Source organism: Balaenoptera musculus, chromosome 14, assembly GCF_009873245.2.
Source record: "Balaenoptera musculus isolate JJ_BM4_2016_0621 chromosome 14, mBalMus1.pri.v3, whole genome shotgun sequence".
NCBI lineage: Eukaryota > Metazoa > Chordata > Mammalia > Artiodactyla > Balaenopteridae > Balaenoptera > Balaenoptera musculus.
In genome coordinates this window covers 11,231,519-11,254,322 of record NC_045798.1, presented here as the reverse complement: position 1 = coordinate 11,254,322, position 22,804 = coordinate 11,231,519, and the positions used below count along the sequence as shown (strand labels likewise).

At 42.4% G+C, this 22,804-nt stretch overlaps 1 protein-coding gene across 8 annotated transcripts in view; it reads left to right on the top strand.

The window, feature by feature from the left end:
• The window catches only part of SUDS3 (SDS3 homolog, SIN3A corepressor complex component), a 307,067-nt gene that overhangs the window by 74,992 nt on the left and 209,271 nt on the right, over positions 1-22,804 (top strand). The window contains exon 14 of one of the 8 annotated variants that reach the window (XM_036823070.1): positions 9,626-9,693. The exons of the other annotated variants lie outside the window; for them this stretch is intronic. Coding sequence (XP_036678965.1) covers positions 9,626-9,671 — 46 coding nt within the window. The 3' untranslated portion in view covers positions 9,672-9,693. The remainder of the gene's footprint in view (positions 1-9,625; positions 9,694-22,804) is intronic. 8 annotated transcript variants of the gene reach the window in all.

The window sequence follows — 22,804 nt, the reverse complement described above, 5'->3', positions numbered from 1 at the left end:
TTATAGATATATCTTGTGCACACACATGTATATACATATAATACTTGGCTGAAGCATATAGAGCAGTGCTTTCCAACAGGCATACAATGACAACCACGTATATAATTAAAATTTTTCTAGTAGCCACATTATAACAGTAAAAACAAATGTGAAATTAATTTTGTCACCTGTAAACTGGGTTTGCCTCTTGGTGAGTGTCCAGCCAAACGACACAACCAAGCCAAAGATGGGGGAAAAAAAATAAAATTGATGGCAAACTTAGATGCTGATCAAAAAAAAAAAAGAAAGAAAGAAAGAAACAAAATAAAGATGGGGGGAAGGAAGGATTTATTTTTTTATTTTATTTCATTTTTGGGGTTGCACCACACGGCATGTAGGATCTTAGTTCCCTGACCAGGGATTGGACCTGTGCCCTCTGCAGTGGAAGCGTGGAGTCCTAACCATGGGACTGCCAAGGAAGCCCAGGAAGGATTTATTATTCCTTGCAGCAAGAAAGGAGGACAGGGCTTCCCTGGTGGCGCAGTGGTTGAGAATCTGCCTGCTAATGCAGAGGACATGGGTTCGAGCCCTGGTCTGGGAAGATCCCACATGCCGCGGAGCAACTAGGCCCGTGAGCCACAATTACTGAGCATGCGCGTCTGGAGCCTGTGCTCCACAACAAGAGAGGCCGCGATAATGAGAGGTCCGCGCACCGCGATGAAGAGTGGCCCCCACTTGCCGCAACTAGAGAAAGCCCTCGCACAGAAACGAAGACCCAACACAGCCATAAATAATAAATAAATAAATAAATAAATAAAAATTAAAAAAAAAAAAAAAAAAAAAAAAAAAAAGAAAGGAGGACAGCGGGGATCTTTCCCCAAACACTGTCTCCCTGAACAGCAAAATTGGGCAAGTTCTAAGCTAAGCGTACCTGCATATTCACAAAGGGGCCTGGGTGGTCCACAGAGTCCAAGCTTTAGTTGATTGAAGTCACTAAAAGGGTCAGAAGAGGTCAACATCATCATCCGTTAGATTCCAGTTATCTGGTGGTTGAGCACTTCAGGCTAATCTTTACCATTGAAACAGAACTGGGAGTCTTTACAACTGATATATTATCTTTGCTATTGTTACTTCTCTTGCTTGATAAGTTGCCTGTTTCTGCATTCTTCTGTTCCCTTAAGGTCATTAATTACTGAGACCTGTTCAAGGGCAAGGATTGAGGCCAGCCGTAGATCACAACTTGCTTAGGCCAAAAATGGCTTCTCTTATGTCAAGAAAGACATGCCTGGTTTTCTTTCTCCAGGGACATCTACCTTATCTGCTTACAATTTTAATATTTTGTTCAACATCATACATCCAAAGTGAAATGTTATATTTTAAAATGTAATCACTATAAAATTATTAATTTTATCGTGATTCATTTTTTTTGGATTTAGTCTTTGAAATTCCATATGTATTTTACACTTACATCATGTGTCTATTTTGGCCAACCACATTTCAAGTGCTTAGTAGCCACATGTACCTACTGGCTACCAATATTGGATAGCACAGACTGTAGAACAGTGACTTTCAAACATTTTTGAACACAGTAAGAAACACATACACACACACTATAAAAATTAAGCAAAGCTTTAATGAAATAATTATCATATTGTGAATCTTGCCCTCTGATATTTTCTATTTCTATTTAATTTTTTAAAAAATAGTGGTCATGACCCATTAAATTGCTTTTATGACCACCTATGGGTACGGCTGACATGGAAACCATTGATATGGAAAACCTGTACAGTAAGTCCCCTACATACAAACGAGTTCCATTCTGAGAGCACGTTCGTAAGTCCAATTTGTTCACAAGTCCAACAAAGTTAGCCTAGGTACCCAACTAACACAATCGGCTATATAGTACTGTACTGTAATAGGTTTATATTACTTTTCACACAAATAATACATAAAAAACAAACAAAAAATAAAACATTTTTAATCTTACAGTACAGTACCTTGAAAAGTACAGTAGTACAGTACAACAGCTGGCATACAGGGGCACATTCACGTCTTTGAAACCTTGCAACTTGAAGGTTTGTATGTAGGGGAGTTACTGTAAAGTTATGTCTTGAATGAGAGGTTAAAGGGATAGGCTCTAGTGTTAATGCTTAGGGCAAAAATTACCTTAAATTTCCCTGGGTCTTTACAAGGGCAAAAGGCAAGAGATAAGTTATCTTGTTTCTGTTTCTCTTTGCATTTTGCTTGTGACCTTCCTTTTTATGAGGCATTGAGGACAAATTCTAGTGTGATTGGTTTTAAGAGCTGCAGGATAAATTTTTCTCTGTTTCTCATAATTGAATTCATATAAGGTAAATGTGTGTGCATTGACAGTACACTGGATACAGTATATGTTTAAGTGATTTATATATATATTATATTTCTATACATATATAAAATCTTACAGGATCCAAGAAGTGGCTGGAGGGCCATCAACCACTTTGAAATTGTATGTAACTTAAAAATGTTGTTTATTATCTTCCAAAAGGTCTTTGTTTCAACAAAGCTAAGAAATCACATTGGTCTAGTGTGTTTATAATACTGTAGGGAAGGAAAAAAAATCCTTTCCTCTACTTCTTAGGTTCTGTTCATGGGGCCTGCAAATTAGACTGACAAAAAACAGATTAACAGGAGAAGAAGTGTACAGATTTTACTTGATGTTAATATTTTAATTTTTTTTAAAACATGCACAGAGGCCTTCTTAGAAAAGAAATGAAGACTGAAAGAGGTGGTTACATCTGGGCAGTTTATATACCATTTTAACAAAAGGCAATACATTTGTGGAGAAGTAACAAGGCAAAGGAAAAGAGGTTTGGGCTTTTAGGGGTAGTAAATTGTGGGAAGGTAAATATGTGGGGGAACTAATAGAAGATAAGTGTTATTTTAGTAAAGTTTTTTTGTAGTAAAAACCCATGTTGATGCTGAAGTTCTATCTCCAGTGATAATGGTTGTTTCACCTTCTTCTGGTATAGAAGAGGGGAGAGGAAGACTTTCACAAAGGGAAATTTATGTTCTACTTTTATGTAAATAGGGGGGAGACCTAGGAGCTCTTTCTGTGTTTGCTGCTTCTTAATTGCTTTGAACTCCAAACAATACTTATGCCAAAGTGGCATATTTTGTGTGCCATGTTCTGATTCTCTTTAATACACACAGGGATATCGCACTTATCTTGCAATCTTAATTACTTGAATCAGTTCTGAAAAGCCAAAAGGAGTTAAGAAAGATCTCTTATGAAGCCAAATAAATGTCTTGACTACTGTCTGGGACCCATATTTGAAGCCTGTTCATTCTTTGAAAACAGTGCTACAAAGCCTGTGACTGACCAGAAGCAAAAACTTGATAGAAGTTTTTGGGTGGTGGCAGGCTCCTTGGCAGTGGGAGTCATACTTGAAAACCGTCTGAGGAAAAGGGAGAAGACAGATGCTATGGGAACAGGTTCGGGGATTCCTGGCCTGGCCACAACCCCTTCCTTGGAAGCACCCCAGGATCCCTGCTGAAAGTGTGGAACCCAGGGCTCCCATGCTGATTCCAGGTGCCTTTTTTCTCCTGGTCACAGCTGATTGGACTAGAGGTTGACACCTGACTATAGTTTAGCCAAATAGAGTCTTTGTTTCTTGAGACTCTGCATAAAGAGAAATGGAAGGCAGCCATGTTGGAGCTGTTAACGGCATGGGAATGCATGGGCCAACGTTGGTATCACGGTGAAACTGCACAACGCAGATTGGGACTTGAACCCACTGTCCTTTAATCGAGATCACATACCTGGTCTCAGGACTTACAGAAGCTCGGGTTCTTGATGTCCCATTGCAGAAAGAATTCAGTGAAAGACAAAGTGATAGATAAGAAGTGGATTTATTTAGAGAGAAAACACCTTTCGTGAACAGAATGCGGTCTGTCTCAAAAGGTGAAAATGGCCTTGGGAGAAACACACTCCACAAAGAGTGTGGGCTATCTCAGAAGGCAAGGGGCCCTGAAATATGGGGTGGTTAGTTTTTATGGGCTGGGTAACAAGTGGGAGGATTACTCCAACTATTTTGGGGAAGGGGCGGAGATTTCCAGGAATTGGGCCACCGCCACTTTGTTTTTTTTGGCTGCATCGGGTCTTTAGTTGCGGCACGTGGGATCTTCATTGTGGCATGTGGGATCTTTTGTTGTGGCATGCAGGCTCTTCTCTGCGGCACGCGGGCTTCTCTCTAGTTGTGGCATGTGGGTTTTCTCTCTCTTGTAGTGTGCGGGTTCCAGAGCAGGTGGGCTCTGTAGTTGTGGCGCGCAGGCTTAGTTTCCCCGCGGCATGTGGGATCTTAGTTCCCCGACCAGGGATCGAACCCACATCCCCTGCATTTCAGGATGGATTCTTTACCACTGGACTACCAGGGAAGTCCCTCCACTGCCCACTTTTTGATCTTTGATGGTCAGCCTCAGAACTGTCATGGCGCTGGTGTCATTTAGCATGCTAATGTATTACATTGAGCATATAATGAGGCTCGAGGTCCACTGGAAGTCCAGTCTTCCGCCATCTTGGACCTAACCGGTTCTAACCAGTCTTTGTCATATCCTCAACGACTCTGTCATTCTTTTAAAGGCTGTGCCCTGGGCTTCCCTGATGGTGCAGTGGTTAAGAATCCACCTGCCAAGGCAGGGGACATGGGTTTGTGCCCTGGTCCGGGAAGATCCCACATGCCGCAGAGCAGCTAAGCCTGTGCGCCACAACTACTGAGCCTGCACTCTAGAGCCCGTGCTCCGCAACAAGAGAAGCCACCGCAATGAGACGCCCACGCACCGCAACACCCGCGCACCGCAACAGAGTTGCGTCTGCTCACCACAACTAGAGAAAGCCCGCGCACAGCAACTAGAGAAAGCCGGTGCACAGCAACGAAGACCCAACACAACCAAAAAAAAAAAAAAAAAAGAGGTTGTGCCCTGCCCCTTCAATGGCAAACTAAAGCCCAGGTGGGCTTAAATTATGGGGGAGCAGAAGAGCGAAACTTGCAGAGGAAGCTGATTTGCAGAGCAATATAAATTTATTTATTTATTTATTTATTTATTTATGGCTGCGTTGGGTCTTCGTTGCTGCACGTGAGATTTCTTTAGTTGCGTCGAGCGGGGGCTACTCTTTGTTGCGGTGCTCAGGCTCAGTAGTTACGGCACACCGGCTCAGTAGCTGTGGCATGCGGGCTCTAGAGTGCAGGCTCAGTAGTTGTGGCGCACGGGCTTAGTTGCTCTGCGGCATGTGGGATCTTCCCGGACCAGGGCTCGAACCTGTGTCCCCTGTATTGGCAGGCAGTTTATTAAACAATGCGCCACCAGGGAAGTCCCTGCAGAGCAATTTAAAGGGTAGAAAGAAGCCAAGAGGACAGAGCCGTGTGGGCCAACAACGTTCTGGGTCCTGTGAAGGTACCCCAGTGGTTCTCAACGGGAAATGATTTTGTCCCTCCCCTCCCCAAGGGGATATTTGGCAATGTTTGGAATCATTTTTGATTATTACAACTGGACTGGGCGAAGGGGTTGCTACTGGCAACTAGTGGGGATGTTGCAGGAGAAGGGGGGAGTGAGAGAATGGTCATGTCCCAGGTCTCTGACGAGTTCTCGGGATGGGCCACCGAGTGAGCGTCCTTGGCTTCACACAGAAAAGAATTCAAGAGCAGCGAGCCAAAGTAAAATGAAAGCAAGTTTATATGGAGAGATACACATTCCATAGGCGGAACTCGGACCCTCTCAGAGGTGAGAGTGCCCCGGGGGTGTGGGAGTGGTTACTTTTTATGGGCTTGGTAATTTCATGTGCTAACAGGTAGGAAGAATATTCTAACTGTTTGGGGGAAGGGGCAGGGATTTCCAGTTATTGGGCCACTGCCCACTTTTTGGCCTTTTATGGTCAGCTTTGGAACTGTCATGGCGCCTGTCGGTGGGTGTGTCATTAGTATGCTAATATATTACAATGAGCGTATAATGAGGCTCAAGGTCAACTGGAAGTCAGATCTTTCGCCATCTTGGGTGTAGCTGGTTCTAACCGGTTTTTGTCGCATACAGTTTTTCTCAATGGCTGTGTCCGCCTCCTCACTCTTTTAGCGGTTGTGCCCGGCCCGCTTCCTTCTTGTCTCAGGGAGAAGCCAGGGATGCTGTTTAAATGTTCTATCCTGTGTTTTGGGGATGCAGAACAGCTTCCACAACAAAGAACGGTCCAGCCCAAAGTGTCAGTAGTGCTTAGCTGAGAATCCCTGAGGCAGCTTTATTTTTCTGTCTGGGTCCTTAAAATATATTCCACCTTTTTAATAATTTTTAAAATTTTTATTTTATTTTTTGGCCTCATCACACGGTATGCAGGATCTAGTTTCCCGACCAGAGTTCTAACCCGTGCCCCCTGCAGTGGGAGCGCAGAGTCTTAACCACTGGACCGCCAGGGAAGTCTCTAAATTCCACCTTTTTAAACCTATCCTGAGTATATTCTCCTTCTCCCTCACTCTCTCATAATAATACTAGCTAACATTTATTGAGTGCTTACTATGTGCTAGCACCACGTTAAGCACTTTCCAGAGATGATCACATTTAATCTTCAAAACAAACCTTATGAGGCAGGAATATTATTCACTCATTTTATAGGTGGAGAAAGTGAGCCACATAGACTTGGTTATTCTGCCCAAGCTTGCCTTGAATCCAGTCGAGATCATGAATCCAGAAAATTTGACTTCAGAGCTTAAGCTCTTAACTATTATATATGGAGACTAAAGCCAAAAAAGTTATACATAAAAAGCTATCATGGGCTTCCCTGGTGGCGCAGTGGTTGAGAATCTGCCTGCCAATGCAGGGGACACGGGTTCGAGCCCTGGTCTGGGAAGATCCCACATGCCGCGGAGCAACTAGGCCTGTGAGCCACAACTACTGAGCGTGCGCATCTGGAGCCTGTGGTCCGCAGCGGGAGAAGCCACGATAGTGAGAGGCTCGCGCACCGCGATGAAGAGTGGCCCCCACTTGCCACAACTAGAGAAAGCCCTCGCACAGAAACGAAGACCCAACACAGCCAAAAATAAAATTAATTAATTAATTAATAATAAAAAAAAAGCTATCATAAGAACTCAAAAGGCTAGTAGCTTTGGGAGGGGAGCATTTAATTTAGAAGTTTCAACTTCTCAAGAGCAACACAAAATAATGTCACCTTAGAATCCAATAATCAAAATAATTACCATTTTTCAAGTGTTTACTGTGTTCAGTACTTCTATGCTTTGTGAAAGTGAGCTTAGAAGACTGGCTTTATTATTATCCATATTTTACAGATGAGGAAACCAAGGTACAGAATAGTGAAGTAAATGTCACAGAGTAAGTGGCAGCTGAGATTTCATCCCAGGTGGTTGGCTCAAAATCTGTGCATTTTTCCAATCATGTTAGGCTACCTCTCAGTACAAGCAAGAAGAAACATTTACAGTGTCGAATGTAAGTCAAGACTCTTTTATTTTATTTCATTTATTTATTTTTTAATAAATTTATTTATTTTATTTATTTATTTTTGGCTGCATTGGGTCTTCGTTGCTGCGCACGGGCTTTCTCTAGTTGCGGCGAGCGGGGGCTACTCTTCGTTGCGGTGCGCGGGCCTCTCACTGCGGCGGCTTCTCTTGTTGCGGAGCACGGGCTCTAGGCGCACAGGCTCAGTAGTTGTGGCACATGGGCTTAGTTGCTCCACGGCCTGTGGGATCTTCCCAGACCAGGGCTCGAACCCATGTACCCTGCATTGGCAGACGGATTCCTAACCACTGCGCCACCAGGGAAGCCCAAGACTCTTGTATTTTAAAAGACGGAATTTAAAAGAAGGGGCATGGGGAAGGAGAGAACAATGTGAGCAAAGATTTGAAGGTATGTTAATGCAGGTTCAAATTCAGGGTATCCATTAATGCTGCTGTGTCTGGGATGTGAGTGAAGGATGCCTTGGATGCTTGACTTAAGCCTGAAATGGTAAAGTGGAGCTAAAATGGAATCTTGGAGTCCACAGTGAAAGTTTGAAGCTTATTCTGTTGGTCCAGGAGAGCCAAAGGTTTTGGGGCAGAGGAATGAAGATTATGGTTATGTATGCTAGAAAGAGTCCCCTGTGGCAGTACAGAGTATACAGTGAGGAAGTAGAGTCCAGGAGAACTGACAGGTCATACTGACCTAGACCAGAAGGAAGGGCATGGTGAAGCTTTGAGAAATGTTTCAGAGGTAGAAATGTTTGGCTCAGCATTTGGCTGGGTTTAGTGACAAGAAAAGAAGATAAGATCCTAGATGGGGACTGTGTGGCTGGTGAATCTGGTAAAGGAATACAGCAAATGGGACAAATGAAAAACGCATTTTTAAAAAATAAAAGCAAAACAACATGACTTTTGACCATGTAGATGGAATAAAAGTCTTCAATCCCAATCCCCAGAAGTAACCCACTTTTACCTATGGTATAAAAATATGTTTTAAGAAAAATGTGTGTGTATGTGTGTGTGTGAGTGAGTGTATTAATCTTGGATTATATTATTCTACAACTTTTTTCCCCACAGTATATTATCTGCATCTTTCCAAACCAATTAATGTATATTTACAACATTATTATTAATGACTATGTAGTATTCCACTGTAGAAGTGTATGTATTAAGATTCATTTAGCCAGCTGAGTATTGATGGAAATTTGGGTTGTTTCCAGTTTTTTGGGGGAGAGAGTTATTGTTGTTATTACCAGTGAAGCGATAGATGTCTTTGTGTATGTCTTTGGATTTTTGTGCCAGTGAATTTATAGGATAAATTCTTCTAAATTTCCAGTCAGCCAGGTTTTTAGAAGCAATTAATGAGTTCTGGTTTGGTCAAGTTAAGGTCAAGGTGCCAAAGGCCAAAGCTCACTATGGATTCTCCCAGATCATTAGTAACACAGGTTAGGACTTGAAGAAAAGTGACAACTACAGATTGCCAAAAGCAGAGCTATGAGAAGTTTAAGCCTTCATTGATTTAAGATAATAAACTATGCTTCTAATCTAAATAAAGATATACTAGACACATTAATTATAAAAGGTTCTCAGTGTACTGTGAAAGTGTATATACAGCACATAAAAACAATTCCATCTTAAATTTACTGTAAAACTAATACATTATCTATGATAAATATTAATTAAACATCCAAATTTACCAAGTGTCAATGCCCTTCGGCTAAAGACCACCAGGAACACACTTGCAGTTGAACAAATTGGTTTTAGTATTTCTTGCAGTGAGGGGGGAAAGGCACGATGGGAGCTGTGGGGTATCTCAGTAAGAAGGTTTTAAAAAGGACTTAGTATGGGATTTGGACTTAGGTTGGGTGATTTGGGGAGGGTTTAAAGAACTGGGACTTTGCTCTGGACTGGATACTGGCAGGAAGTGGGAGTAATTCTATGATTGGGCATCTTAATAAATCTTATCCAAAGGGAGAAAAGGCTGATTGAGCTCATTTGGGAAATTGGTAAAGAAGCAGCAGCCCCTCATATTAGACAGGGTAGGGGAATTTTGGTCATTTTTGTGGTTTGGACGGTGTTCATGTTTGGTCTGTGTTCCACTGTCTTGCTCCCCTGTGGTCTCAGAGTGGCCTTGTCTGATATTGATGTTCTGTGCAATTGTTTATCTTCAACAGGAGAACACCAAGCCCTAGCCGTGAGTGCCAGCAGAACGGCTCATAGCAACACCGAGGCCAAGCTGATAGTAAGTACCAGCCCAGCTCTTAGATGTCAGGGCAGCTTCTTTTCTCCTTCTCAGGAGGAAGTTTCCACTATCTTTGCTTGGCTAATCCCTACTCAGCTCGAGGGAATTCCCTGCCGGTCCAGTGGTTAGGACTCCGTGCTTTCGCTGCTCAGCATGGCAAAAAAAAAAAAAAAAAAAAAAAAATCTCAGCTCAAACCTCATTTCCTAATGATAGTCTTTCCTCATCCATCCCTCCGCCCTCCCTCCCCTCCCCCCCCCAAAATAAATAGATCAGGTCTTCCTGTCACACAGTCATTAACAACTTCAGCTTCGCCTTTGCAGCACTCATCACAATTGTCATTGCTTAATTATGCCATCAGTTATCCAATACCTGTTTCACCAGCTCACCTGTAGACCCCACGAGAGCAGGGACCATGTATGTCTTGTTCATCTCAGTAGATGCTCATAATTAGAATTTGATGAGTGAGCAGTGAGTGAGGTAGTGAAGCTTCTAGTGTGTGTGGATTGTACCTCACTCATGTCTGTATTCTAAGAGCTGTAACAGTGCTTGGCGTGTAGTAGGTATTCAGTAAATATTAGTTTTATGTGTCAACTTGACCGGGCCATGGGATGCCCAAATTGCTGGCTAAATATTTTATCTGGTTATGTCTGTCGGGATGCTTCTGGAAGAGATTAGCTTTCGAATTGGTGAACTAGGTAAAGCAGGTGGCCCTCCCCAGCGTGGTGGGCCTCATCCAATCCACTGAGGGCTTGAATAGAATAAACCGGTGGAGGAAGGTTGAATTAACCCTATCTGACTCTCGGAGCTGGGACATTGATCGTCTCCTACCCTTGGCCCTCCTAGTTCTCAGGCCTGTGCACCTGGACTAGAATCTATACGTCAGCTCTCTGGCTCTGGGGCCTTTGAACCACACCACTGGCTTTCCTGGGGCTTCAGCTTGCAGATGGCAGACTTCTCAGCCCCCATAATCATATGAGCCAATAGCTATAATAAATCTTTCTCTCTTTCTTTTTCTTTCTTCCTTCCTTCCTTCCTCCCTCCCTCCCTCCCTTCCTCCTTCCCTCCCTCCCTCCCTCTCTCTCTCTCTCTCCCTCTCTCCCTCTCTCCCCCACTTCCTTCCTTCCTTCCTTTCTTTCTCTTTCTTTCTTTCTTTCTCTCTTTCTCTCTCTCTCTCTCCTATTGGTTCTTTTTGTCTCAAGAACCCTGACTGATACATGAATTAATGACCCAAGTCTTTTCCTTTCATTTTATTCTGTCCAAAGAAATCATTACAGTGGCTTCAAAGTTATCCCAAATAATTGAGTATGTTCAATGCAGATGTAGTTGGTGGCTCAAGTGTGTAGAGTGATTAGCCAAAAACCATTCTGAAAAATATTTGACCAGAATTTTCTCCTCTTTGCCTCACACACCTTTTTGTATCTATCAGAAGCTCTGTACAGTCTCAGGTCAAATAAAGGCCCTCAAGACACCAGTGACGGCTATCAGAACTCTGCACACTTCATTGGAAAGCCATAAACACAATTACTAGATCATTAAAACAGAAGCTTTGAAGCAACATGCACAGCCTTGCCTAGTTGGGCATGAACGGTGTCCTGCCTGTGCCTGTGCCTCCCTGTTGGACGCCACCTAGGAAAAGACAAAGGGTTGGGAACTGAAATGTCTCCATGGCAGGTGCAAGGATGTCTGGCAAAGAAGACCTGGGTTCCACTCACACCTCCGATGCCTCTTGGGTGGTACATTAACCAGACTCTCTGAGCCTCAGTGTCCCCACTGAAAAATAGAGTATTGAGGATTGATTGCGTTAATGCCTTCATTCTTTTTTTTTTTTTAATTAATTAATTAATTATTTATTTATCTTTGGCTGCATTGGTCTTCGTTGCTGCACACGGGCTTTCTCTAGTTGCGGTGAGCGGGGGCTACTCTTTGTTACAGTGCGTGGGCTTCTCATTGCAGTGGCTTCTCATGTTACGGAGCACGGGCTCTAGGCACACGGACTTAAGTAGTTGTGACATACAGGCTAAGTAGTTGTGGCTCGCGGGCTCTAGAGCTCAGGCTCAGTAGTTGTGGCAGACGGGCTTAGTTGCTCCACAACATGAGGGATCTTCCTGGACCAGGGCTTGAACCCATGCCCCCTGCGTTGGCAGGCGAATTCTTAACCACTGTGCCACCAGGGAAGTCCCTGCCTTCATTCTTTACCCCTTGTATTAGTTTGCTAGGGCTGCCTTAACAAAGTACCACAGACTGGGTGGCTTAAACAACAGAAATTTATAGTCTTAACAGTTCTAGAGGCTAGAAGTCTGAGATCAAGGTGTTGGCAGAGTTGGTTCCTTCTGAGGGCTGTGAGGAAGGATCTGTTCCAGGCCTCTCTCCTTGGCTTATAGATGGCATTTTCCACATTTCCTTCCCTGTGTCCTAGTCTGTGTTTAAATTGCTCCTTCTTATAGGGATACAGTCATATTGGAGTAGGGCCTACCATAAAGACCTCATTTTAACTTGATTATCTCTGTAAAGACCCTATTTGCAAATAATGTCACATTCTGAGATAGGACTGAATGTCACATTCTGAAGTTAGGACTTCAACATATGAATTTTAAGGAGACACAGTTCAATAACAGCCTTTGCAATTCCTCCTATAAAAGAGGTGGAGTGTATTTCCCATCTTTTGTTTATTTATTTAGTTTTGTTTATTTTTTAATTTATTTTGGCTGCACTGGGTCTTAGTTGCGGCACGCGAGATCATCCTTGCGGCACGTGGGATCTTTTAGTTGCGGCATGTGGACTTCTTAGTTGTGGCATGCGACCTCTTAGTTGTGGCATGCATGCGGGATCTAGTTCCCCGACCAGGGATCAAACCCGGGCCCCCTGCATTGGCAGTGCCGAGTCTTATCCCCTGGACCACCGAGGAAATCCCTCCCATCTTTTAAATAATCTGTGTGGGCCTTGTGACTTGCTTTAGCCAAAGCAATGTTAGAGGCTGTGCAAGCAGAGGTCTGCAAAAGTGTCTGTGCAATTGCCATGCGAAAATTTCCAGGCAAGCCTGCTAGAGGAGGAGAGGCCCATGTTGTGGAGCCTGAGTTGTCCCAGGCGTCCCAGCAGAGGCCATCCTAAATCAGCCAACACCAAGCCAAACCCCAGACGTGTCAGTGAGTCCAGCCCAAATCAGCAAAGCTGTGTAGATAACTTGCAGTTACCCACAGGCTCATGAGCAAGGCAGCAAAATCAGATGAGCCTCACCTTGGTCGGCTGAACCCCACATAAATGCTTATTGCTAAATGTTCTGGGGTTTTTGTGCTTGCTTGTTACTCAGCATCACTGGGGGGAATATATGACTGATACAGGATTGGAAGTACCTACTCACTGAGTTGTGAGGACCTGTGAGAGAGCACATAAGCATTAAATAAATGGTAGCCATGACATCACAGTGTTTTATAAACGCTTGAGCACTGTGTAGAAGTAAAGAGTCATCAATATACAATAACAGGCTGCGTAATAATAATGATAAGAGAGTTGGCATGAACAAAACTAATGAACTGGGCCCTGGTTATAATGTATAAATATGAGCCTACACTCATGCACATAAACCATTCATGAGATTATATGATGTCTGCACCGTGTAGATTCTTAGAGGCCACTTATGAGAAAAATGATGCTCAGAGAATCATATCGACTCACTGCAGGTCACATAACTAGTAAGTGGCAGAGCTCCACTACAATTTGAGATATTTATGATTTGTCCAACACTGGAAAACATGGTATTTTCATCATCTCTTCCTAAGGAAGCTGTTGGCCTTAAAAAACAGAGATGATCATTCATCTCTGGAAATCTTTTGTCTTTGTTTGAAGGTTGAAATGGGGGCAGAAAGGGAGATTAGGCATCCCTCCCTCCATCCTTCCATCCATCCCTCCATCCAGTTATCCACTCATTCAACAAATAATGATCGAGGCCCTACTATGCATCAGGACTGTACTAGGCACCCTGCTTCTCTCTGCTTTCCTTCCTCCTGTTGTCTCATTCTTTTTCTCACCAATGCGTCCTCCTTCATTCTCCTCTGTGAATGTTGACAAGTATAGGTTAAAAAAAACCTCCTTACTTGTTAGGACAAGTCTGTATAAGATTGATGCTGATGGCTTTAGTTCATTTAGAATGTTAACTGCTGTGAGCACAACTTGACGCACCTCAGTTTTGTTCTGCATTTTTGAAAGACAATCCAGTCTAGTGGTTGAGAGCGTAGCAATAAGCGTACATACTCCACTGTAGCTTTCCAGATGCCCAAATCGGACACTGAATATTACATGTTTCCAAAGTTCACAGTTATTTCCTACCCTTCTCCATCCACTCGTCTCTTTTCACCACTTTTTATCACCCACCGTGGGTCAGACTCTGTATGACTGCACTGAACCTGTGGGTGGACACCAGTTGTGCACAATTATATAGAGATTATCATATGCCAACACTGTTCTACATGCTCTACGTGTATTAACTCATTTAATCTTCACAACAACCCCGTGAGATATGTACTAGTGTTTTACAGATGAAGAAATTGAGGCACAGGGGAGTTTTTACCCAAGGTCGAATGGATGCATGAATGGTAAGTGGTAGAGCTGGGGTTTGCACCCTGGCATCTGGATCCAGAGCCTGTCTTGGATTCTGCCTCTCTAACCTCTCCTGACGTTACCACTGAAGACCATATCCTCCTCTGGACCACTGCGGGACGAGTCTGTGCTGCCACCATTCTTAAGTGTGCCAAGTGGTAACACTGATGCAGATGTGAAGGGAAGTGCTTTTTTTATTCCATGTATATGTATTTAAATTTTTTTTTTTTCTTTTGGCCACACTGCATGGCTTGCGGGATTGAACCCAGGCCCACGGCAGTGAAAGCACAGAGTCCTAACCACTGGACCGCCAGGGAACTCCTGGGAAATGCTTTTTTTTTCAGAGTAAAACCACTACATATCCTAGCCTAGAATTTGAATCCAGGTCCCCTCCACTCATGGACTCACCTGTCAATCCCACAACCTTTCCAGTCTCACCTTTCTTCTGAAACTGATCCTCAGCAGAACATCAGCGATTACGCATCTTTAGACTAGAAGACATCAGGGAGAGGAGGAGGAATGATGTCCAAAGACATCTCATTCGAGCTCCAGTTTCCTCATCTGTGAAATGGGAATAAGTTAACTGAATGGTATAACATCAGGCTCTGACATTTATTAAGTGCTTCGTGTGTGCAGGCTTTGTGCCAAATGCTTTGCCATTTGCATGCTCCCATTTAATCCTTAAAGCAACATTATGAGTAAGGCAGACTCAGAATAATTCAGTAACCTGTCCAAAGTTACACAGCTAGTAAGTACGCGGCAGAGCTTGGATTCAGAATCAGGCTGTAGAACATCAAAGATTTCACTCTAATGCAACACCAGTGGTTCTCACTGGGGCAATACTGCCCCCTAGGGCTCTTTTCAGAAATTTATGGGGACGATTTTGGTAGTTATGGTGATGGGGAGTTACAAAATCATGACTTTGGTATGATTTGCTTTAGAGGACCAGGCGAGCTAGACATTTAGCGATGTGTGGGGAAGATCTGTCCTGTGTCCTGCTTGACCTGCCAGTACCCTGCCAGACCTTCGTGTAGGTGAAAAACTCATTTATTGTCATCTGAGCTTGTTTTACATATAGAGTATATTTTGCATGGTTTTAGCACGTTCTGATTTTTCTACAGTATGCATCAAGGGATGGTTGTAGTTTATTTTGCTCAAAATGTTATCCATAGTTGTATACCATTTCCAAAAAAAATCACATCACCAATGGAAACGTCATTCAAGGTATTTGAGGAGCCAGCATCACACCCCTGAATCAGCTTGTATTTTATCTGTTATGCCCACAGTGGCTCTTTATTTATATGCCATCATCAGACTACCTCACTATGTCTTCTAGCATTTACATATGTAATTGATTTTTGAAAATTATACATGTATGTAGGTTATACTGTCTCTGAATTTCATTCTGTGATAGTATAAAGGGCACATTACAGTATATTTGTTATAAAAGGGTGGGTAGAATGGATCATTGCTCCCAGTTCTTCCTCTCTCCCATAATGGAATTACACATCAACACATTTTGCCATGTGACTTTGTAGTACTTCTCAGTAGAGTGGGTGGAGAGTATTTATGTGCCTCACTGGTTTGGGGCTTAGCCATGAAACTTGCTTCGGCCAATGATACCTGGACAGAAATGGAGGGATGCCAGTCTTGAGCCTCGTGCTCAAAAGGCATCATGTGCTTTCACTCATCCTCTCGTTCTTTTGATATTTGCTGTGAGAAAATGTGTGTCCACTGCTCTGTGGAGAATGGAGAGACCCTTGGGACAGATCTGAGCCTAACCTGGAGCCAAGCTCATGGGGTCCCAGATGAGCTCAGCAGAACCACAGCCAACCACAGACTCATGAGTAAAAAACATACAGTAAGTCCCCTACATATGAACCTTCAAGTTGTGAACTTTCAAAGATGTGAACGTGTGTTCACATGTCCAGTCACATAAGTTAGTTCACGTGTCTGGCGTACATTGTCACATGCGTGCATCCTCTACAAGTGGTTGTGCTTTTGTGTACTTTACAGTACTGTATAGAGTACAGTAGTACAGGATCTTTATTTCAAGCCCAGGATGTGTGAGTGAAATTGCAGCTTGCCTTCAGTCTCCTATTGCTGACGATCCTTCAGCTCTACCATCTCCCACCTCCTCTCCCTTCTCCAGTCAGGAACTCTTCTTGCCTGTTCACTCGATGCCAGCCCCCGTATGCCAGCTGTTGTACTGTACTACTGTACTTTTCAAGGTACTGTACTATAAGATCTAAAATGTTTCATTTTTTGTGTTTGTTTTTTATGTATTATTTGTGTGAAAAGTATTATAACCTATTACAGTACAGTACTATATAGCTGACTGTGTTAGTTGGGTAGCTAGGCTAACTTTGTTGGACTTATGAACAAATTGGACTTATGAACTCACTCTTAGAACGGAACTTGTTCGTATGTAGGGGACTTACTGTAAGTTTTTTTTCCTTGTAAGTCATTGAGATTTTTGAGATTGTTATGCACCAGAAACTGACTGATACAAAGAGATGTTGGGTCTGATAAGATTGATAAACATTTTATTCTACTATTCCTCCTGTACGCAAAGTGGTCAGCTCAGGTCTTGGAATACACAGAGTGAATGCTTTCCAATAGGAGTTCTATTAACGTTGATGAATGGCCAGATGATATTCTGATACCATGTTAAAGGGGATTATGGACACACAGCTTTTTAAATCCTTAGGTTTAGGGACTCTGCAATTACTATTGAACTCTCCAACCACCGTGGTAAGTGCTGGTGCTCTGGGAGGGTGTAAATTCACCAAGTGAGCAGGTCGGAGATAATTGATGAGTTCTCTTCTTTAAAGGGTGATCTGGCACCATGGAAGTGACAAGCATATTCAGCTTTGTGACTGTGGATTATAATTACCAAGTTATTAACCGGAGCATTATGTGAAAGATTGATGGTTCTTGCTCAATGTAATGTGTCCTTTAAATGCTACATAATAAGTTAAACGCAAGGAATAAATAAGTTCTATGGCTTATTTATGGGGTAATTACGGGATATTTTCAGCTCATAAACTAGGGCATCTGTAGAAACCCAATGCTGTGGAGGAGAAAGAGCTCTGAATTAGAAATAAGGAGACCTGGATTCTCTGTCACCTGCCAGCTAGTGACCTTGAACAGGTTATGACTTTGCTCTGAGCCCCAGTTTCTTCTGTTTGGAAAATTGAGGGGTGTGTATGCATAAAAATACCCATCTCATAGAGTGGTTGTGAGGAATCATTGTCAATGACATGATTATATAAGGTGCTGAGCTCCGTGCCTGACACGTATTAAGTGGTTACAAATGTTAACTATCATTATACCATCATATTTGAAATATCAGATTTGGCTCTTCTAGTAAGAGTTTTCCTATTTTATGTTTTTAGTCAATAAGAAATTGGTACAGTTTACAATAGACCATCAATGAATTCATATTAAAAAAAATCCTTTAATTATCCTCTGCTTAAAAAATTATCAGAGACTTGAGTAAATTCTGACAAGAATAAAGGAGAAAATGTATATCATCCATCTAACCCACCATCTAAATATAACATTTTAATGTGGGCTCCTAGTCTTTTTTTTAAACCCATGTATAGAATTTCTTTTTTAAATCTGAAATTGGAATCATGCTGTACATGCTGATTTGCCACCTGCTTTTGAGATGTTTCCAGTGTCGTTAAATATTCTCCTGAAACACACTTTTTAATGACTGCAGAGTAGGGTGTTCTTGAGGAACATTGTCTAAGTGGAAGAGTTATTCGCAGAAGCCTACTTAGCCCATTCACTTAAATTATACTTTCAGACATTCTGAAATCTTCATTTCAAATTGGTCTTAAATGGGCCAGGGCTTGGCTTTAAGATTCCTCTTTACCCCCTCCTTCCTCCCCAGCTGCCCCCAGGTTTTCTGTCAAGTAGTTAATGATTGTACTAGGCACTAATTCAGTAGGGGAGCTCTCAGTCTAAAATGTCGCTGGAAGGAATTGTCGTTCAAATAATCGCCCTCTCATTTCTCTGCTCAGCTGAGTTTTTTTTTTTTTAATTGGGTTCACTCTTAAAGTAATGTCCATCTACAGGTAAGACTTTTCTACTAGCCTTCTTAAATTACCTTACTTGCTGCTAACTAGCACTTTTTCTCTGAATAACCAGAAGAAATAGTTCTTTCTGTCCCCTGTACCTCCCACAATCCTTTTGGGTGGTTTATTGTCTCCTAATGGTAGTATTTGAGTTGATTTTCGGTGATGTGTACATAAACGTTAAAAAAATTAATAGTTATGTACTTACCTTAATGTAGATTAGAAATATTATGACATGTAATATGTATCTAATGTATAATATATATGGTATGTAGTTTATCATATATATGACATGTAATTTATCATATACATGTTGCAGGAAGGGGGACCCCTTCCAGGTCCCGAGAGCGGGCTCTTTCTAACACTCAGAAATGAATTATCCGAGGAGACACACGTGCTGACAAAGCAAGAGACTTTATTGGGAAGAGGCGCCCGGGTGGAGAGCAGCAGGGTAAGGGAACCCAGGAGAACTGCTCTGCCACGTGGCTTGCAGTCTCGGGTTTTATGGTAATGGGGTTAGTTTCTGGGTTGTCTCTGGCTAATCATTCTGACTCAGGGTCCTTCCTGGTGGCGCACGCATCACTCAGCCAAGGTGGATTCTAGTGAGAAGGATTCTGGGAGGTTGGCAGGACATATGGGCTGGCGTCTCCTCTCTCCTTTTGACCTTTCGCGAATTCTTCCGGTTGGTGGTAGCTTGTTGGTTCCGCGTTCCTTACCAGGACCTCCTGTTGTAAGATAACTCATGCCAGTGGTTACTATTGGGCCTGGCCAGGGCAGGCAGTTTTGGTCAGTGTTTCCCCAACATATGTGTTATGCGATATAGTGTGTCTATATCTCTTGTAAATCAACCTCGAGATGTCATATTATTGCTTAAGGTGTGGCAGAATTTACTGAAGCACGAAATTCATTCATGTGATAATAACATGGCAAAAAGTCAGAGATGGTATGGGAATTTTGGTAAACTTGGTGATTGCCATTTTGACAACTGTCATTTGGTATTATAGTTGACAGTGGGTAAATGTTGTCCTGGTTCAAGCCACCATCATCTGCCTGGACTTCTAAAGCCCCTTACTAACAGATCTCTCTGCTTTCACTCTTGCCCTCCTCCCATCTGTTCTCTATACAACAGCCAAAGTGATTTTTTTCAAGACAGATTGAAGAACTCTCCTCATTAATGTCTGTCAAAGACTTCCCATTGTTCTTAAAAATCAAAATCCTTAACATTTGATTCTCACAACAAGGCTGTGAGTTAGGTGTTACTATTCTTTTTTTTTTTTCCTTCTTCTTTTCGGTGTTACTATTCTTTTACAGATAAGGAAGGAGAAAGAGTAAGTGACCGGCTCAAGGTCACATAGCTAATAAGTAGTAGAGGAAGGATTCAAACCCAAGTCTGGGTTTCTGTTTAAGACATCTTCCAGTGCAGGTGACTGCCCGATCAGTCAGAGGAAGGCAGGTATGTCAGCTGGTGCTGTTTGGTTGGGAGTCAGTGAAGCAACACGACTCAGACTGGCTTAAGCAAAGGAGGGACTCTATTGGCTGAAGTAACTAAAAGGTCAGCGTATGGCTGGATCCAGGCGCATCGTTCTCTCTCTCTCCATCTCTCTGTTCTGCTTTCTTTGAGTCGATCCCATTCACAGACTAGTATTCCCTTTATGGTCTTACAGTGACTGCCAGCAGTTCCCAGGAATATGTACTTTTGTTTCATGTCTACACACAACAGGAAAAGTAGGACAGTCTTCATCCCAGCATACCCAGCAAAAGCCTCACTGAATCTCATGGGCTCACATGATTATCCCTGAGCCAGTCATTTTGACCAGAGGGATTTAATGTTTAATGTGCTCGTTGAATTGGACCTGGGTGGTATGTTCTGACCCTGGGCTAGGGATGGAGCCCCACCTGTAACACATTGGATGAGAACACAAAGATGGTATTCCTCAGAGATAATTCAGGATCCTTTGCTAGGAGAAGAGCGAATGGATGCAGGTTGGCAAAAACTACAGATGTCCAACCTAGGGACATGACTGTGAGTATTAGTGTGGGCAATTCAAAGATGTGTAGAAAAGAGGAGAACTAGGTAGGAAAGGAGAGAAGTGAGTGGGTTTTGTACATTTGGAAGATGGCCACGTGGGATGATGGTGAGTGGTTGCATGGGGTGATGGTTTTGTCCCTGAGCAGAAGCAAAGCTTAGTTCCCCACTTGGTCCCCATTCCTTTAAGGCTCCTGTAGTGGTCAGATCTCACATGCTAAGGTTAAGTGCAAACAGCAGTTCAGATTTAGGGGAGTGAGAGGAAGCTGGTAGTCTGTTTTGTTTCCAGAGATCTTTTTTATCCCTTTAAAATGAACATTTATTGTTCTTTTCTAGTTACAGAAATAAAACATATTCATAAAAAGGGAAATACAGGAAACACTTGGTAGGTACACAATAATTATGAAGTGACTGAAGGAATAAGAATAAAAATTACCCATAATTTTGTAACTCAGAGGTAACCTCTTTAACATTTTTTTCTGACCTTTTTCTATGCGTGTGGATATACTGGTTGTATATAATGCATATGCATAAACACAGGTATTTTAAACAAAATTTTGGACCTTACATACAGTACTCTTTAGAATTAGTTGGGTTTTTTCCCCCCCACTTCAGCAGTGCATCATAGACAGTTTCTATGCATTAAATGGTTTTGAAAAATAGGAGTTTTTCAAAAAATAGGAGTATTTTTGAAAAATAGTGTTCCTGTACATGTACATAGTATAATTAATTTAACCAGTGCCCTGTTATTGGACATTGGTAGTTTGAAAATTCCCCGTATTATAAATAATAAGGCAAACATCCACATGCACAAACATCTCTATTAATTTGTCTCAAGCACAGTTTTAAAATTTGTAATACACGTCACCAATTTGCTTGAGGGCTTTTGTTTAAAAATGTACTTAAAATATTCTAAAGTTAGAAAAAGGTATCAGGGTAAATAGTGAATAAATCCTAGCTACTTCCCCTTCCACTCCCTAAAGGTACTTGCTGCTGGTAATCTAAACATATTCTTGAAGACCTTTTTCCATGTGCACCCACATCAAGCATACACCCAGGTTTGTTTTAATTTCTTTTCCAACCTTCCTAATCCACTTTCTGTCTCCATGGAGTTGCCTATTCTGGACATTTCATATAAATGGAATCATACACTATGTGGTCTTTTGTCTGGTTTCTTTTCCTTGGTATAATGTTTTGAGGTTCATCTATGTTGTAGCCTGTATCAGTACTGTATTCATTTTTATGGCTGAATCATATTCCATTGCATGCTGCTACCACATTTGTTTATTCATTCATTAATGGACACTTGGGTTGTTCCCACATTTTGGCTTTCATACATAATGCTGCTATGAACATTCATGTACAAGTGGATATACTTAAGAACTGTCCCACTGGAGACGAGACTTCTTTTTTTTTTTTTTTAATTAATTAATTAATTTATTTATTTATTTATTTTTGGCTGTGTTGGGTCTTTGTTTCCGTGCGAGGGCTTTCTCTAGTTGTGGCAAGCGGGGGCAACTCTTCATCGCGGTGCGCGGGCCTCTCACTATCGCGGCCTCTCGTTGCGGAGCACAGACTCCAGACGCGCAGGCTCAGCAATTGTGGCTCACGGGCCCAGTTGCTCCGCAGCATGTGGGATCTTCCCAGACCAGGGCTCGAACCCGTGTCCCCTGCATTAGCAGGCAGATTCTCAACCACTGCGCCACCAGGGAAGCCCGAGACTTCTTTGATGTGGGTATTGGACAAGATGCTTTCCTGGACCACTCAGTGTTCCAGGGTGTTATGGGCTGAATTGTGTCTCCTCCCAAATCCATATGTTGAAGTCCTAACCCCCAGTACCTCAGAATGTGACTGTACTTGAGATAGCATCTTATGGAGGTAATTGAGGTTAAATGAGGTCATTAAGGTGGGCCCTCATCCAATGTGACTGTTGTCTCTCTATTTTTAAGAAGAGATTAGTACACAGACAGGTATAGAGAGAAGACCTTGAATTTGGACTTCCAGCCTCCAGAACCGTGAGAAAAATTTCTTTTGGTTAAGCCACCCAGTCTGTGGTACTTTGTAATAGCAGCCCTAGCAAACTAAATGGACAGGCTAGGTAGGGGAAGTTCCCATAGGGACCTATTGACTCCTGCTGGTCTAGCCTGTGGAATACTTGAGTATTATTTACAACGAGATCATCAGGTCACAAGAGGGTAATGCTGATTACAAAAGAATGTATTGCTCATGGGGGAATTTCAAGGAAAGATTGGGAAGATACTGTTTTGAGGCGGGGCTTTCCTTTAAATTATCTTAATGTATTTCACGTACTCTAGCCCTGAATTTGGCAGTGAGTGTGTGTGTGTATGTGTTTTCAAGACACAGGGAAAGGGTGGGAAGAAGGGGCTGAAGAAAAAGAACAGATCA